The sequence below is a fragment of the Cricetulus griseus genome, assembly GCF_003668045.3.
Source record: "Cricetulus griseus strain 17A/GY chromosome 1 unlocalized genomic scaffold, alternate assembly CriGri-PICRH-1.0 chr1_1, whole genome shotgun sequence".
Classification (NCBI taxonomy): domain Eukaryota; kingdom Metazoa; phylum Chordata; class Mammalia; order Rodentia; family Cricetidae; genus Cricetulus; species Cricetulus griseus.
The window spans coordinates 112,356,121-112,371,327 of NW_023276807.1; the positions used below are offsets into that span (position 1 = coordinate 112,356,121).

A 15,207-nucleotide genomic window follows, 5' to 3' on the forward strand; every position below is an offset into this window, starting at 1 on the left:
CAAAAATGGTACCTGCCCACAAATAAGCATTATGAAACACTTTGAGAAATAAAAACACAGTAACTACAGTATATCTTACAAAATAGTCAAACTTTAGACTTGACTCTATATTCAATTTCCTTTCACATTCTCACAGAGGAGATACTGTTTTTTCCTTTGTACATTCAGGAGTAAGCTAATTTTAGTGTGCACAAGACTCGATAAATTCCTCACAGGAGTAACAAACTCAAAATGCTAAGGTTACCTCGATGTACATGTGCTCAGCCCTATACCAAATCTGCAGGGTTCTATTTTGTTTTCAAATGATAACGAAATCAAAATGAAAACTCACAACAGCAGGGTGATACTTCAAAGAGAATGCCAGTAGATATGCCAGTGTTTAATTCAAATGTCAGCTGAACTGCAAAGTGTTCCAGAATTCCTCCGACTGGTTAAATTAACTCTTGCTTCATTTTTAGACACACTGAAACAGTCTCCCCAGCTCTGCTCCTTCCCAAACAGGCAGGAAATACAGCTATAATGAAGCTGACTGCAGGATTACTACCTTCCACGGTTTTGTTTGCACTTAAGAGGAGAAGCAAGGAAAAGACAAGAGACAGGGCACTATTTTCTATAACTTCACAATTATAATTCATTTCAAAAAGAAAATTTAATTCAATTTTAGTATCTAAAACTGTTAATGTCTCAAGAGTCATAATTTCATGGAGGCTCAATAAATAAAACATTTAGTTAACCTGAAATCAGATTTAAAATAAAATCACAACACATGATATTGCTTGGTAAAGTTCTCAAAGTAGATTTTATTTATACATTTCTTTAAACAATTGTGGAATTTTTAAAAATCCCTCCCAAATTCGACAGTTTAGGGACAGTAGTGGAACCAGTTGTCTAAAGCAAATACAAATAGACAGGTGCTTTTGCTAGCTCACTGAGCAAATACTGAGAGGCCAATTTATTCTACAATCTTAAAGAATCTCATTTCTAGGTGTGTTTGAATTGGCTCCTGAGAATTATTAAAATAAAGAAAATGTTAGGAAAAGAGATTCATTTCCAAAATGTTCAGTCTTTGAAAATAAAAGTTCAGAAAGTGTATCTGAAAGGATCTGTAAAACTTGGTACAGTGCTTACACATAGAGAACCAATAACCCCCACTGACTAAAATGCAAAATAATCTAAAAATACTTTAAATACCATGGCATTAGTGATACACTTTTTAAAGCATTTCATTTAAAAGAAACCAGTAAGTCTGTTCTCATCCTAATTAAAGGAGAAAAAAAAAAAAACCTAATCCCTATCTAAAAAAAATATATTTTGCAAGGAAAAACAACACTGTACAGTTGACTGCTAAATTAAATTTCTGAGACTGTAAGAAATGGGGCCAAAACAAAACACACCCAAAAGGGAGCTGTTACCACAAGAAATGTGCTATAAGTAAAGTGCATGAAAGGAAGCCTGCTCAGCTAATTGAAGTAGACAAAGGTCAGAAGTCAAGGGTCATTCGCCAGAGCGGCAGCAGGCTCGAAAACCACACTGCAAATTCTGGCATCCACTGGCGGTGTCAGCATGAGGACCTGTATGAAAGTAAAAGACATGTGAAAGGAGGAACTTCTTGTAGATCATGCAAAAACAGTTCTGCCTATCAATCTGAAACTGCTTTATTAGCAGTTCACTGACATCATGAAAGTAAAATTTTATAGTAAAAGCATTAAAAATTCAGACACAAATTCCCAAAAATATCCTCCATAGAATATGGAACATAGTAAAATTTCCCAAGAATCTTATAACCCAAGAAGAAAAGAAGACAATCCACAGAAACAATAAGAGTGCTAGATAATTTAAAAACAAACTCTTCGAGCATCCTTCCTAGAAACACAATTAACACAAAACATAAAACCCCACCTGAACTGTGTCAACTCAATAATGTAGCACTGAAATTAGATTAAATGTCATATTCAAAGTTTAAAACAATATGCTATATAGACACAGATTCGATGTATGTGCCATATTCTGATCATCTGTAGAACTCTGAACAAAATGGTAGCTTTAGGCGAAATTACTTCCCAAAACTGAATGCAGAATGAGTGATTAAGTAAACATCTAGAATATAAAATAGTGATTCACTTACAAACAATAATAAACCACTTGCGGAATTTTACCCAACCTGCACTATGCAATCAGACACTAGATGAAAGATCTAGATTCAGGAGCATAGCTAAAAATTAGAAAAGTTAACAGGAATTTCACCAAAGTTAGAGAGTGCTCTGAATAAAACTGTTTTCATAAGGGGAAAAAAATGTACAAGGTTGTTTCTAGCATTTCAGAGATTCAATGTAGCTGGTGGTACACTGAATTAAGGAGCAGTTTTTGATGCTTTGACTGGGAAAAACCAAAGCTTGCAATTATGATACATAAGGACAAAACAAAATGAAATATTATGAAACAGAATTTCAATGTAGAATGTATCTAATAAACCCCCTCAGTGATCACAGCTTAACTCAAAAATAGTGTCCATTTGCATCACTCTGGTTTTGTTTTTGTTTTGTTTTGTTTTGTTTTTAGGTTTTTCAAGACAGGGTTTCTCTGTGGAGCTTTGGAGCCTATCCTGGCACTCGCTCTGGAGACCAGGTTGGCCTGGAACTCACAGAGATCCACCTGGCTCTGCCTCCCTAGTGCTGGGATTAAAGGTGTGTGCCACCATCATCTGCTTTTTAAGAGCAGCAGTATATGCAAAGGGTGAATATGCTAATACCCGTGTAAGATAGAAATCATGGTAACTGAAATTAAATACAGAATACATGTATCTATCACCAGAAGTTTAACATTTCCTTTTATTCCCAAGACAGCACATATGAAAGAAAATGAAGAATTTCTTAGGAGAATGTCACTGAGATATAATGTTCATATATTTTATTATGTAAATGGAAAATTAAGGAAAACACTGAATTTTACACTCATGTGTAGAATTGGAATCAATTATTATTTTACTTATGTTTACATATTGAAGACTGACATGTCTGAATTAGCTTCAAATAGAGGAAATGGACATGACATACAATATGGAAATGAGAAATACGATAAATTAAAAAAGATTGGCCCTCAGATTTCAGACTCTTGAAACTGATTGCACATGTTTGTACGTCTAAAAAAATACCCTATAAAACTGGAGCACTACAGGTCCATTTTTATTTAATATTAAAATCTTCCATTTTTAATTAAGGTGTATGTCAAACATTTAAAATATATTTTTTAAAAAAATCCTCCTCAGTACAAGTGGTCAAAGATGGTATTCTCCCACAGACTAACAATTCAAAGAACACTTCCCTCTAAATATTTGACTTAGCCACTTAATATATCAGCCTAAATGATAGTGAGAATATAGAAAATTAAAAGGTAAAACTCTCCTAATTTTTAAAGCAAAGAATACTACTTCTTTATATTTAGATGAAAAGAACTACAAAGGCAGCTAATTTATTCTGTTCATAAAATAACATGTTTTTCCTTGGTTTTAAGTACTATATATTACTCATGCTGTGCGTATGTCTTCACTTACCTTCACTTACCTTTAATTCCTTTTTAACTTAAATTAGAAACATAAGAGAGCAAATCATCTGAGACTGTCATCTCCAGAACTATGAGCTAATCTATCTTAACTGCTAAATTATGCACAAACTGAAATGCAAAGCAGCACAACGAAGTTTACTCACTAACATTGTTCAAATGTTCTTCAGAGCTCAAAACTAGGCCAAACAACAACCACGTTAATGACAAAGGTTTGTGTGAATATTACAGGTAAGACACCTTGCATATTCAAGTCAAGTAACAATTCAAAAATCATGGAGAATCATTCAGAAGAGCCAGAGGGTGTGTTTGGCATCAGAGCTTAGTACAATATCTTGCTCAAAGTAGAAATGGAATTGATGGCTAACACCTTCCCCAGTGTCTGCCAGTGCTTAGGATGTAGGTCATTCTGCCTTTTCATTCATTACTTAATCTATAAGTAAAGTTTATCAGCATTAAATTTTTTTAGTAAATAATGTGGTAATTACATAGATTTTCTTTTAACAAAATACATTTTAAATTAAATGTTATTTTCAAATATGTATGCTTCCTCATTACTCTGAACCATGTACTAGATCTTACCTACTTTCAGAAATAAGCCTAAACCTTCACCAAGTATTTCCTGTACAAGCTGAGCTTTGAAAGACACTATGCCAATGCTGTCACCTTTTATAACTAGGTATAATTTTAGTACCTTACAAGTTCTTTTACAAAAAAGACTTACTCAAAGTATTGCTTTAAGAACAACTACCTAGAATCCTAGAAAATGCATTAAATGAGAAGTCATCCTATAAATGTTAAAGGATTTTCATTTCATCCAAATCATGCTCTACCAATTTAAGAAATTTAGTACTATTTCAAGTACTATAAATACCTTTCAAAACTTAAAAGAAAATGATCTCTAAATTAAAATTTCCTACTGAAAATTGGAAATAAAAAAATTACATTCAGCAAAGGAGTAAATAGCTCCTTTGGAATGCCGATATTACATATTCAAAACAGATTACGATAAAAATAATATTAAAGTACAAAAGATTTTAAGCATTTAACTTTTTCATCTAAATATTTTTCAAAAAGTTTAAAAACACTTAAGTACAAAGTAGGCAGATAATAAAAATTAACTAAAACTCAATACTTTTCACTAAAATACCTAAAGCCACTAAGCACAACAAATTAGGTTATGAGATTTGTTTCCAAACACAATCCATACTGAAAGTATATAGTCAATTCAAATGTAACATACAAAATATCTTATTTAAAAGTTACTTATTAATTAGTCTAAAAATGCATCCTATAAGCCTTGGGAAGCTTTGTTTTTAACAGATATATTTACTGGCCAGGCGTTGGTGGTGCACGCCTTTAATCCCAGCACTGGGGAGGCAGAGGCAGGCGGATCTCTGTGAGTTCATGGCCAGCCTGGTCTACAGAACAGCTATATTTATTTTTAGTTGTTGAGATTACATGTCTGTGTTTGAATTTATGTGCATGAGTACACTGACCACAGAAGCCAGATAGGGTGTTGGATGCCCTGGAACTACAGACAGTTGCAAACTGCCCAGTGTGCTTATTGGGAACCAAACTCTGGTCCTCTGTAAGAACAATATGAGTCATCCACTTAACCACTAAGTCATCTGTCCAGTCCCCTGTGGTTTTATTTTATAACAAACAAAACATTCCATTCATGAATATCCTTTTTCCTTTGTTCAACTAGGTACAACAGTAACAACAAAAAACAAAACAAAAAAAACTTTTTTTCTCTTCTTTCCACTCCTTCTTCTATACTGTCAGCAAGAAAAAGATAGGTTCTAAGAAGTTACTTTTGTCAAGAACATGTCAGCTCTTCCAGAAACAAAAGAGCTGAGATCTCCATCTCATTTATTTTAAGAGAAATCTAAATTCCAAGCAATAGGAAATTTGCTAACTTCTCTGCATGCTAAAATGGTTTCCTTCTCTCTAGTTTCCTGCTCCTGTCAACTGTTCTCCCTCAGATAAACTCTGATCTTCCCTCTCATTTCAGAATAACTGGGCTCCCAAAAACAACAGTGTAAGATAGGTATATAGTAGAATGGAGCTGTTTAAATTTGTTTTTAGTTAAGAAGGGATTTGTTCTATTTATTAATAATTGAGAAGCTTTATTATGCTTTTGAAAAAATCAGTTTCTACTAAACACGGTCAAATGTCCAAAAAAGCAACAAATATAATTTGAAAATCATGTTCTAACCAACAGACTTTTAAAAGGGGGGGATGCTTAACTGATATTGTGGGAGGTGGGGGGGGGTTAAGATGGAGTCTCACATAGTCCAAGCTGGACTTGAAGCAAGGGATGTCCTTGAATTACTGAAACTACCTCCTGAGTACTGGGATTAATTACAAGAACAAGCCACCACTCTTGATTTTATGTGGTGCTGGGGCTCAAACCCAGAATTTCATGCATGCTATGCAAGCACTCTTTCAAATCTCTACTTCATGGTTTTTAAATCGGTTCAGGAGCAACCTCTAAAACAGTATAGAAATTTTGGTCATACATAAGGAAGACTCTCGGTCTTTTCTCAATACTGCATAATCTACTTAAGAGAGAATAATATGAAACAAGACTCGGGGCTCCAGAGTTCACATTGCCAGAGTCTTCCTTTGTCTATCTAACACGATGGATAAAGCAGTGCTGTAAGGAGCATGAGTCTGTCATTCCTAAGAAATCAGTGTGTCTAGAAATCAAAGCTAGTCAATTGTTAATGGTGAGTGCTACAATACTACAGTAGAATCCCCAAAATCTCAGAATAAACTTAGTATTTCTGTAACAACTTGTCATTTTCAAATGATTTAAACTCTTACATGCCCAAAAATCTGTTAGAATGGATAAAGAAACTTAACTTCAAGAAGTAAGTGAAAATGAATGGTATTTTGTTTATATTACCTTGGAAACCCAAATCATTTTAATTTTATTAAATTTAAAGGACTAAACCTGAAATCTGTGCAATTGAGAATCTAGAAAGCAAATAAAAATTATTAGAACTGCCAAAAAATCTAAATGCACTCCTTTAAGTAGTTCACTGTTAAAAGGCATTACCGTTAATGTTGTCACAGTAGTAAAAGTATTCATCATTTAAGGAAGGACATGCTGAGACCAAATCCTGCAGCCCCGCACCAGTTACAGTAAGACAGCCAGAGAGATTAAGGTGCTCCAAGTAAGGCAGCCCTCCTCCCAGAGTCAACACCCTGCGAGAGAAATAATGTGACAGTCAGGAAATACTAACCTTTGAAATTTTTAATATTACAATAGTTCACTCTATCAATATTTTACATACCTCTCAAATTTGATAATAAATTTTTTATAAAACACTGATAACTGACTCATCCTTAGGCAGAAACATATGACTCCAAAAATGTTCTAGCTTTTTCCTAAAGATTCCAATAAAGAAGCATAGGACGTTGCTTTATAAGACCACTTATAACAACTCAATTCTTATATGAAGAAACATTGAGACCTAGAGATGTACTGTTCATTCTCCTACTGAAAATTATCAAGAAAATTCCTGAAGTCTGAAATCTAATTACCAGTTCTGGAATTCCTCCCATAACCTAGTGAGGGGAGCCCTACAGGTGTCAGAAAGGGAAGTGAACCAAACACATGAAGAAATAACCATAAAACCCGGTGCAGACTGACTTCACCAACCACTTCGGGGCATCTAATGCCAGGTGGTTCATTGTCAGCATATTTAAAACACAGTACAATTTAGGAAAAGGTTTCCAGGCAACTATCAGTCCAATTGGTTCAATTTCAGGAGCACGATAAAGCTTGGACTACATAGAAACTCCTTTACAAAGTACATTCGATCACGAGGGTGGCTTCTATAGCTAAAAGACCTAGAATCTAATGTGTGGTCTCTGACTGATAGCACAAAGTGACGTCAGAAGACCATAAAGTACATGTGACATCTCCCCTAAGGATGGGTAATGGTCTGGGGAGGAAAGAGTTCAGATAATCATTCAGGGTGATTTGGGCGAGGTCTGCCTCTACAGATAGCAAAAGGTCACCAGGTCATTAACAAAATCCACTCTCAACTTTTTGGATGGAATGCAGGTATTTGGCTTTTTTCTCCTCCAGTGAGGAGATAAGATATCCCTGTATGATAAACATTCCTGGTTCTCTTAGTGCTTCTCTGGTGAGTACAAGGAGCTCTGTGCCCCCAACAACCTAATAAGTCTTTCCCCTAGGTATACACACACACACACACACACACACACACACACACACACACACACACACGAGAAATAAAACATGTTTATACCACAACTAACATATAAATGTCCACAGCAGTATTAGTCACATCAGATAAAAAGCAAAATCACCCCAAAGGCCAACTGAAGAATGGATAAACAAAATGTGTTATATCCATACAATCAAATGTTATACAGCTATGAAGTACCCATTTTGCCATCTCTATAGACTTCAGGTTAACAATGGTAGTAGTTCAGAATCTACATGGTTTGACAGGAATGAGGGAATTTTTTTTTAAGACAGAGTCTCACTATGTAGTTCAAGCTGACCTTGAACTCATGTAGCCAAGGATGGTATAGAAAGAATCTTTTGCCTCAGCCTCCTAAGTGCTGGGATTTATTGGGCCAAGAAAAGCCTTTAAAGGAGAAAATACTTAAAACCCACTAGTTCATAAAGTCTAAGAACTTTAGCAAATTCACAACAAAACATGTTCCTTTCAAAGGTTAGTCTAAAAGAGCTCAAATAGTGTCTGAATATAAAACAAACTGAATGAAATGTAAAATGTTTCTATTAGAAGTATATCTAAATCAATAATCCGTACAGTCACTGTCTTTATTGGCTCTCAGTGGGAAAGCAACTATGAATACAAACAAGCAATTATAATACCACATGAGGACTACTCTTCTGAAAACACACAGAAAGGTTTTGAGAGGTCAAAAAAGGTTTCTTATAATGACATATGCTACGAGAGAAATAATAAGAATTTTTATCCTGTAGTACTGTTACAAAGAGAAAATAAAATTATTAAAGACAAAAGAAGACAGTACCATAAAAAAATAAGTAAACAGCTATTTAGGCCTAAAGTTGAAGTGTGTATGTGAATGCATCCCCCTCACCCCATGTGTGTTCTGGGCAAGGATAAGAATAGTAAAAAGTCGAAATATCAAAATTACAAAGTTTAGCAGCAAATGCTATAAAGTTGGTTTTAAACAAAGGCAGTATAAGTCAATGATAGACTAAAATGTATTAGTAACAAACAGCAAGAAAATGTATTCTGGTAATATCTCTGTGTCGTGTCACAAATGCCTAAGTACATCAGACACAGGCTGAAATAACAAAAAGACAAATGAATAATAAACAAGGAAATGCCAGGGAAAGGAGCAATTAATAAAGCATACAAAGAGAAGAAAAAGCACAGAAAAATGTGCAAGTTATAGAACTGATTCAAACAATAGTGATTCAAAGGGAATAATTATTAAAGAATTAAAAAGTCCCAAATTCAATGATATGTAATTCAAATTATTTAGTACCCAATGAAAAACTTTTAAATATTAAAACAATATGGGAGGAAAATCACCCATTAGTAACACATAATAAATAATAAAGATGGTAGAGCTAGTAAACATTGACTTTAAGAGTTTTTAGGAGATGTCAGCAAGATAGCCAACTAAATGACCCTAACAGCTGGTCCCTCCCCAAAAGTCAGCAAGACAACCAATAAAAACTACACTTGGATGAAACTAACACAAGGAGAAGGAATATATCAGAAACTCTGTATACAACCTTGAGTCCAGAGTAGCCTCACCACAATGAAAGAAAACATTTCATCTCCACAACCCAATCCCCAACCAGCAACCAGGAGGAACTTCTTTCTTATTGTAGGTAAAGGGAAAGAAAGGACCTCCAGCAACCCCATTGTGGTGAACACTTGAACACTTACAGTCCTCTAAGTATTAAACAGTTGACAGAGTTAACTAGAGACCACACAGCTGTGATATGCCACAGAAGGAGACAAACTGTGTCCCATCTCCTACCCATGCATTGGCTGCATTATAACGTTTTGGAACTAAAACCAACTGCTGGAACATGCCCTGCTCCAGAGGGAAGTAGTCATGGCATCCTTCTATCCCTAAGGCTTTGTGATCAGAGTCACACCTGCCCATGATTCCAAATTCCCAGGGAATAAATACCCTTGTCACCATGATTATGGCCCATACCTCAAGCAAAGTAGTACTCCTGCCTCCAGAGAAAATGGTGCCTTGGTCATCCTAAGCAGTCACACTATTATCAGATTGAGATGACACATTGTTCCAGTGGAAACTAAAACCTAGGCCCCTGGGCCCATGGTGCTGACAGGTACCTCAGAGTCACTGACATTAGTTTTGGTTTTATTTTTAACTTTATTTTATATGTATGTGGAGGCCAGAAGAGGGCATCAGGTCCTCTAGAACTGAAGTTACAGAAGAATGTGAGTAAGTTTGGCATTGAACTCAAAAGCAACAAGTGTTCTTAATCACTGAGCCATCTCTCCAGCCCCAGTCACCAGTTTTTTGGCCAATCTACACCCAAATCTGCCTCAGAGATTGACCCTCTTCCAAGACTCAAGTGTCACACAGGTTTCTGGGATCCCTTACTCCCTGTGGTGGTTTGAATTAGTATGGCCCTCATGGGCTCATGTGTTTGAATGCTTGGCCCATAGAGTGAGCACTACTAGGAGGTATGGTCGGTCATATTGGAGGAAGAATGTCACTTTGGGGGTGGACTTTGAGGTCTTATAGACTCAAGCTACACCCAGTGTAGCTTGGCTTGAGGAACACAATCTCCTGCTGACTATGGATCAAGATGCAGAACTCTTAGGTCCTCCTCCAGCACCATGCCTGCCTGCATGCCACCATGTCCTGCCATGATGACAATGAACTAAATTCTGAAACTGTAAGTCAGCCCCAATTAAATGCTTTCTTTTTAAGAGTTGCCATGATCATGGTGTCTCTTCACAGCAATAAAACCCTAATTAAGACATCACTCCCACCCATCACCCCACACCCCACAAAAGACAAAACAGTTTGAAGAAAGGCACCTTACACATAAAGAGAAAGGCACTCTTTAAAAGTCACAGTACCCAAAATGGGCTACCTCTCTATGCTTTGGCAGCCAGAGAGGTCACTACTACTGTTTTGTTTAAGTAAATATGATGTGCAGTTTTTAGAAACTGCATTCAATTAAACATTTGTATTTGTGCCCACAGATTACGGAGGCTGTCAATCTCAGTCACGGAGGAAAACATTAAGCAGTTTTCAAAGACTCAGAACTTGTCCAGATGCTGAGATTAAGTGCTGTAGCAGATGGTAAAATGAATGCTCAGCCATAAATGGAGAAAAATAATCATTTCTTTATCAGCCCCTCCAAAACTCAGAGAACATCAGGGATGTGGGTATAGGATGAATCAGAGTTCTAGAAAGGGGTGTTGTAGAGGCTGGAGAGATGGCTCGGAGGTTAAGAGCACTGACTTCCAGGACCTTCTTCCAGAGGTCCTGAGTTCAATTCCCAGCAACCACATGGTGGCTCACAACCATCTGTTATGGGATCTGGTGCCCTCTTCTGGTGTGCAGATATACATGGAAGCAGAATGTTGTATACATAATAAATAAAATCTAGAAGGAAGGAAGGAAGGAAGGAAGGAAAGAAAGAAAGGAAGGAAGGAAGGAAGGGGTGTTGTATACTATTTTCCCTAAATTGAAACACTCTCTCTGTGAGGCAGAAGCTCAGAAGATTCAATAAATCCATAAAACTCACTAGACTCAGAAGTTCACCACACTTACAAGACTCAGCTCAGGATTCACAAGGCCCTTTGCCAACATCACACATGCAGTAAATAATTGTGGAGGATGAGAAAACTCTTCTGTAGAGCTGCCTCATAGGGAGCTCTAGGTGCAGCCTTGTGATTCATGGTGGGTGGGCTTTTCAGTGATACAGTTACCTTTAACATTCATGTTTAGTATCAAGAGGCTCCAGAGAGCCAAACAATCTTAACACAATTGGAAGACAACTTTCTATTTCTAAACCTTTTCATAGCTACAATCACTGAAATAGTACTGTCATTTCTACTTATGTTAAAACATTGTAAGTTTAGTCAGATCAACTGAGTAAACAAAATAAAGCAAATGCATCCAAACAGGAAAGGTATAATGAAAATGATCTGTTTATAAATGACATTGGATGTAGAAAAACTTAAAGAATCCACACACAGACTTAGGAGTTTAGCTCAACTGAAAAGCACTTGTCTGATACATATAATGTCCTGGGTTATTTCATCAATATAGGGAAAAAGAAGAAAAAAAAATCACTACAAAACACAGTTAACAATAACAAGTTCAACAAAATAGAGGAATAAATAAACCAACACACAAAAATCAATTCCTGTTTTAAACATATGCCCACCATGGGGGCATACACCTATCCCAGAATGGGGAAGCTGAAATAGTTTGGAGGAAAGCCAGGTCAAAATCAAATTATTAAAACCCATGAAATTCTAAAGTATTTAACTCCATTCCAGCATATTTTTAATTATGTATATAGGTGTATGTTTCTGCATGTACTGCCTATAACACCATTTAACAGGGGCTGGAGAGATGACTCAGATTAAGAGTACTTACTGCTCTTCCAGTGGACCCAAGTTCTGTTCCCAGCATCTGTATCAGGCAGCTCATAACCAACCATAACTCCAGTTTCAGAGGATCCATTGACTCTGGCCTCAGCAAAGACCCCCCATATATGTGCAAATGAAAAACACATACCTACATACATAATTAAAAATAAATCCAAAAAGAAAAAGAGTATTCATAACCTAACAGTTCTAGGTGGGTCCCCACAGCATATGGAAGACCTGGCTGGTGAGATCTGCCTGTCAGTCACTCAGAGATACTGAACACTTCACCCCCAATTTTCTCTCCACTAAAAAAAAGGGGGGGAGTAATAGGGAAGTTGAAGGCAATTAGTATCCTATGCTAAAGATTGTGCTTATAGGGCTGGGATGTCACAAAGTTTCTAGAGTTCTTGCCTACAATACACAGTCTATAGGTTTGATCTCCAACAATGCCAAAACTGGATGTGATATGCCTACATGTATGTTCGTATCAAGATGATATGTGGTACCTTCAGAGGACAGAGGAGAGCACTGGGTCACCTAGAACTAGAGTTAGAGAAGGTTTCAAGCACTCATGAACTCCCATGTGGTTCTAGGAAGTAGATTGCAGCAAGTATGAGGGCAGCCTGGGACAGAGTGAGAGTCCTTGGCTCAAAATTGCAGCAAGTGTTGTCTTTAATCTCAGCACCTAGGAGTCAGAACTAGGTCAATCTCTGTGAGTCCAAAGCCAGATTGGTCTACTAGGCAAGCACCAGGCCAGCCAAGGCTACTTACTTACTAAAACGTGTCTCAACAGCAGCAATGAGTGGATGCAGACCAACAGCAATTTGGTTACAGGCACTTCAAGGCTATAAAAAAATCACACCAAACTACAACAGACATGCTTTCCAAAGTCCTCAATATAAAATGTACTTCTGCAATGCCCTTGAGACAATAACCTATACATCAACCCACCAAAACATATTAAAAAAAAATGTAATGTGGCCAGTTACTAAGCAATTAAACTTCTAAATACATATTCCTCTATATATCACAATGCACTTGAACTGAATGAGTAAGAATATGTCCATTTCCTAATAACTGGAACTGATCACTCACCTGAGACCATGGTCTGTGATCTGATAACATCCAGATAGACTGAGGAACAAAAGTACTCGTCCAGTCTCTTGGTCAGACTTTTCACTCCCAAAATAAATTAAGTCTTTTGCCCTAGGCAATGTAGTCCTTAATGCTTTCCTACACATTGTAGAAGTCGCTGGGAGTGCAGACATAGTCCTTAGAGCTGTCCCTGTGCAGCAGAATGAATGACCACAATATGCAAAGGCTGGAGAAGCACAATGCTGCTGCCAACAAACTCTGGTCCTTAATCCCACAAAGTCCCTATTGTAACAACCAGATGAAGAACAACCAAAGTTGGAGGCTGTTTCCATTACACAGAGACTTTCAACATTTCTGTGTCTCCACTCTACAGCATCTTCGATATCAGCCAAATCTTCAGCATCTAGCATCCACACGTAAGGAGAAGTAAAACTTTCAGAAGATACAGGTTTAGTCCAAGAGTGATCATTGTCTATTTTTTCACCAACACCTTTGTCAGTTAAATTGTGCAAGCAGGCATACTGCTTGGAGGATTGCATGGTAATGTCTTTATTTATCCATGGAGCTGAAGTGGCCTTGCCTGCACTTTTCAAAAAGCCACTCTGATGAGATGTCAGCACTCCAAGAGCTCTAGAAATCTTCTCTAGAGCCATGTCTGTGATTTTTTCACATCCAGACAGATCAAGATGCCGAAGATTCTGGCAGCAACCAAGCCAAGACCAACTACAAGAGGAAAGAAGACTATTAAATTCTCAAAAGCATTAAACTACATACATACAGATGAGCATTAGAATTATTTTAAATACAAAATCATCACTTAAACGTTTCTGGAATTTATATCATTAGGGGATATTTTTAGTGCTAGGAATACAAAAAGATACTAAGACAAGTAATTAAAAAAACAAGTATTATTTCTAACCTAGTAGAGGACAGGATGTGAGAAAGACATGGATGGGAGAAATGTAAGTGTCCTATTCTACAAGTAAACAGTAGAGGAAAAGCAGTGTACACATGGAGGACTCAATACTGCATAATGAAGATTCAGAAGAAGCAAACTCTAGAAATGGGTAGAAGAATCTCTCTCTCCCTCTGAAACAGGATATATCAGAACTTGGAAGAAAGGGGAAGCTAAAATAAGAAGAAAACTAGTAGCCTCTAAGGAAGAAGCATTTGCAAAGAGTGTGGCTTGAACAAACTGGTACTGAACCAGAAAAACAATGAATTAAAAGGGAGTTTTGAAAAATAGCACTTAAAAACTGGAATAAAACCTTGAAAATGGGTAATGTTGATCTAGAAAGTTACAAAGCAAGATTCATAAGCTTAGACACTACGTACAGATGGCTGTAAAAATGTTCTGGATCAGCTGCCATATATAAACAAAAGGCAAGTTACAGCTACACATGGCAGGAATTTAGCAGGAATATAGAATGAGTAAACAGCGATTATGTAAGCAAGAAAATAGAGAATTTTTTACTGATTTCATAGTCAGAATTTATTATATTTGAAAATAAATAACCTGTCAAATGCAGAATCAGAAATATCAGTCTGGGTAAGATCCAGATGTTCCAGGTTAGGACAAAGCTCTAAAATCTGCCTAACCTAAGAAAGAAAAGAAAGTCGCCATGAGGACACATGGAGCTTTAGTTAGATAAGCAACAGACAATACTAAATATAACCCACTGGCTTTTCCTAAGTCTATACTCATACTGAAAGAAAAAACTTAAAGAACACATTAAAATAGATATACTCTGTGCTCAAATTCTTTTGGTTTGTGTGGTATATGTGGAGCCCAGAAGTTAATTCCTATATCTTCCTCCATTTAATTTTCTGATAACTGTTTTCCCTGAACTCTAAAGCCACAGGTTCTGCTAGTGTAGCTGCCAATGAATACCAGGAATCTGCTGTCTCT

The 15,207-nt window shown here is 36.6% G+C and overlaps 1 protein-coding gene across 1 annotated transcript in view; it reads right to left on the reverse strand.

Moving 5' to 3' along the window:
- Nucleotides 1-772: 772 nt before the first annotated feature.
- The window catches only part of Fbxl5 (F-box and leucine rich repeat protein 5), a 34,995-nt gene continuing 20,560 nt past the window's right edge, over nucleotides 773-15,207 (reverse strand). The window contains exons 8-11 of the mRNA XM_027387013.2: nucleotides 14,815-14,897; nucleotides 13,299-14,021; nucleotides 6,626-6,774; nucleotides 773-1,571 (exon numbers count right to left, since the gene is read on the reverse strand). Coding sequence (XP_027242814.1) covers nucleotides 1,495-1,571; nucleotides 6,626-6,774; nucleotides 13,299-14,021; nucleotides 14,815-14,897 — 1,032 coding nt within the window. The 3' untranslated portion in view covers nucleotides 773-1,494. The remainder of the gene's footprint in view (nucleotides 1,572-6,625; nucleotides 6,775-13,298; nucleotides 14,022-14,814; nucleotides 14,898-15,207) is intronic.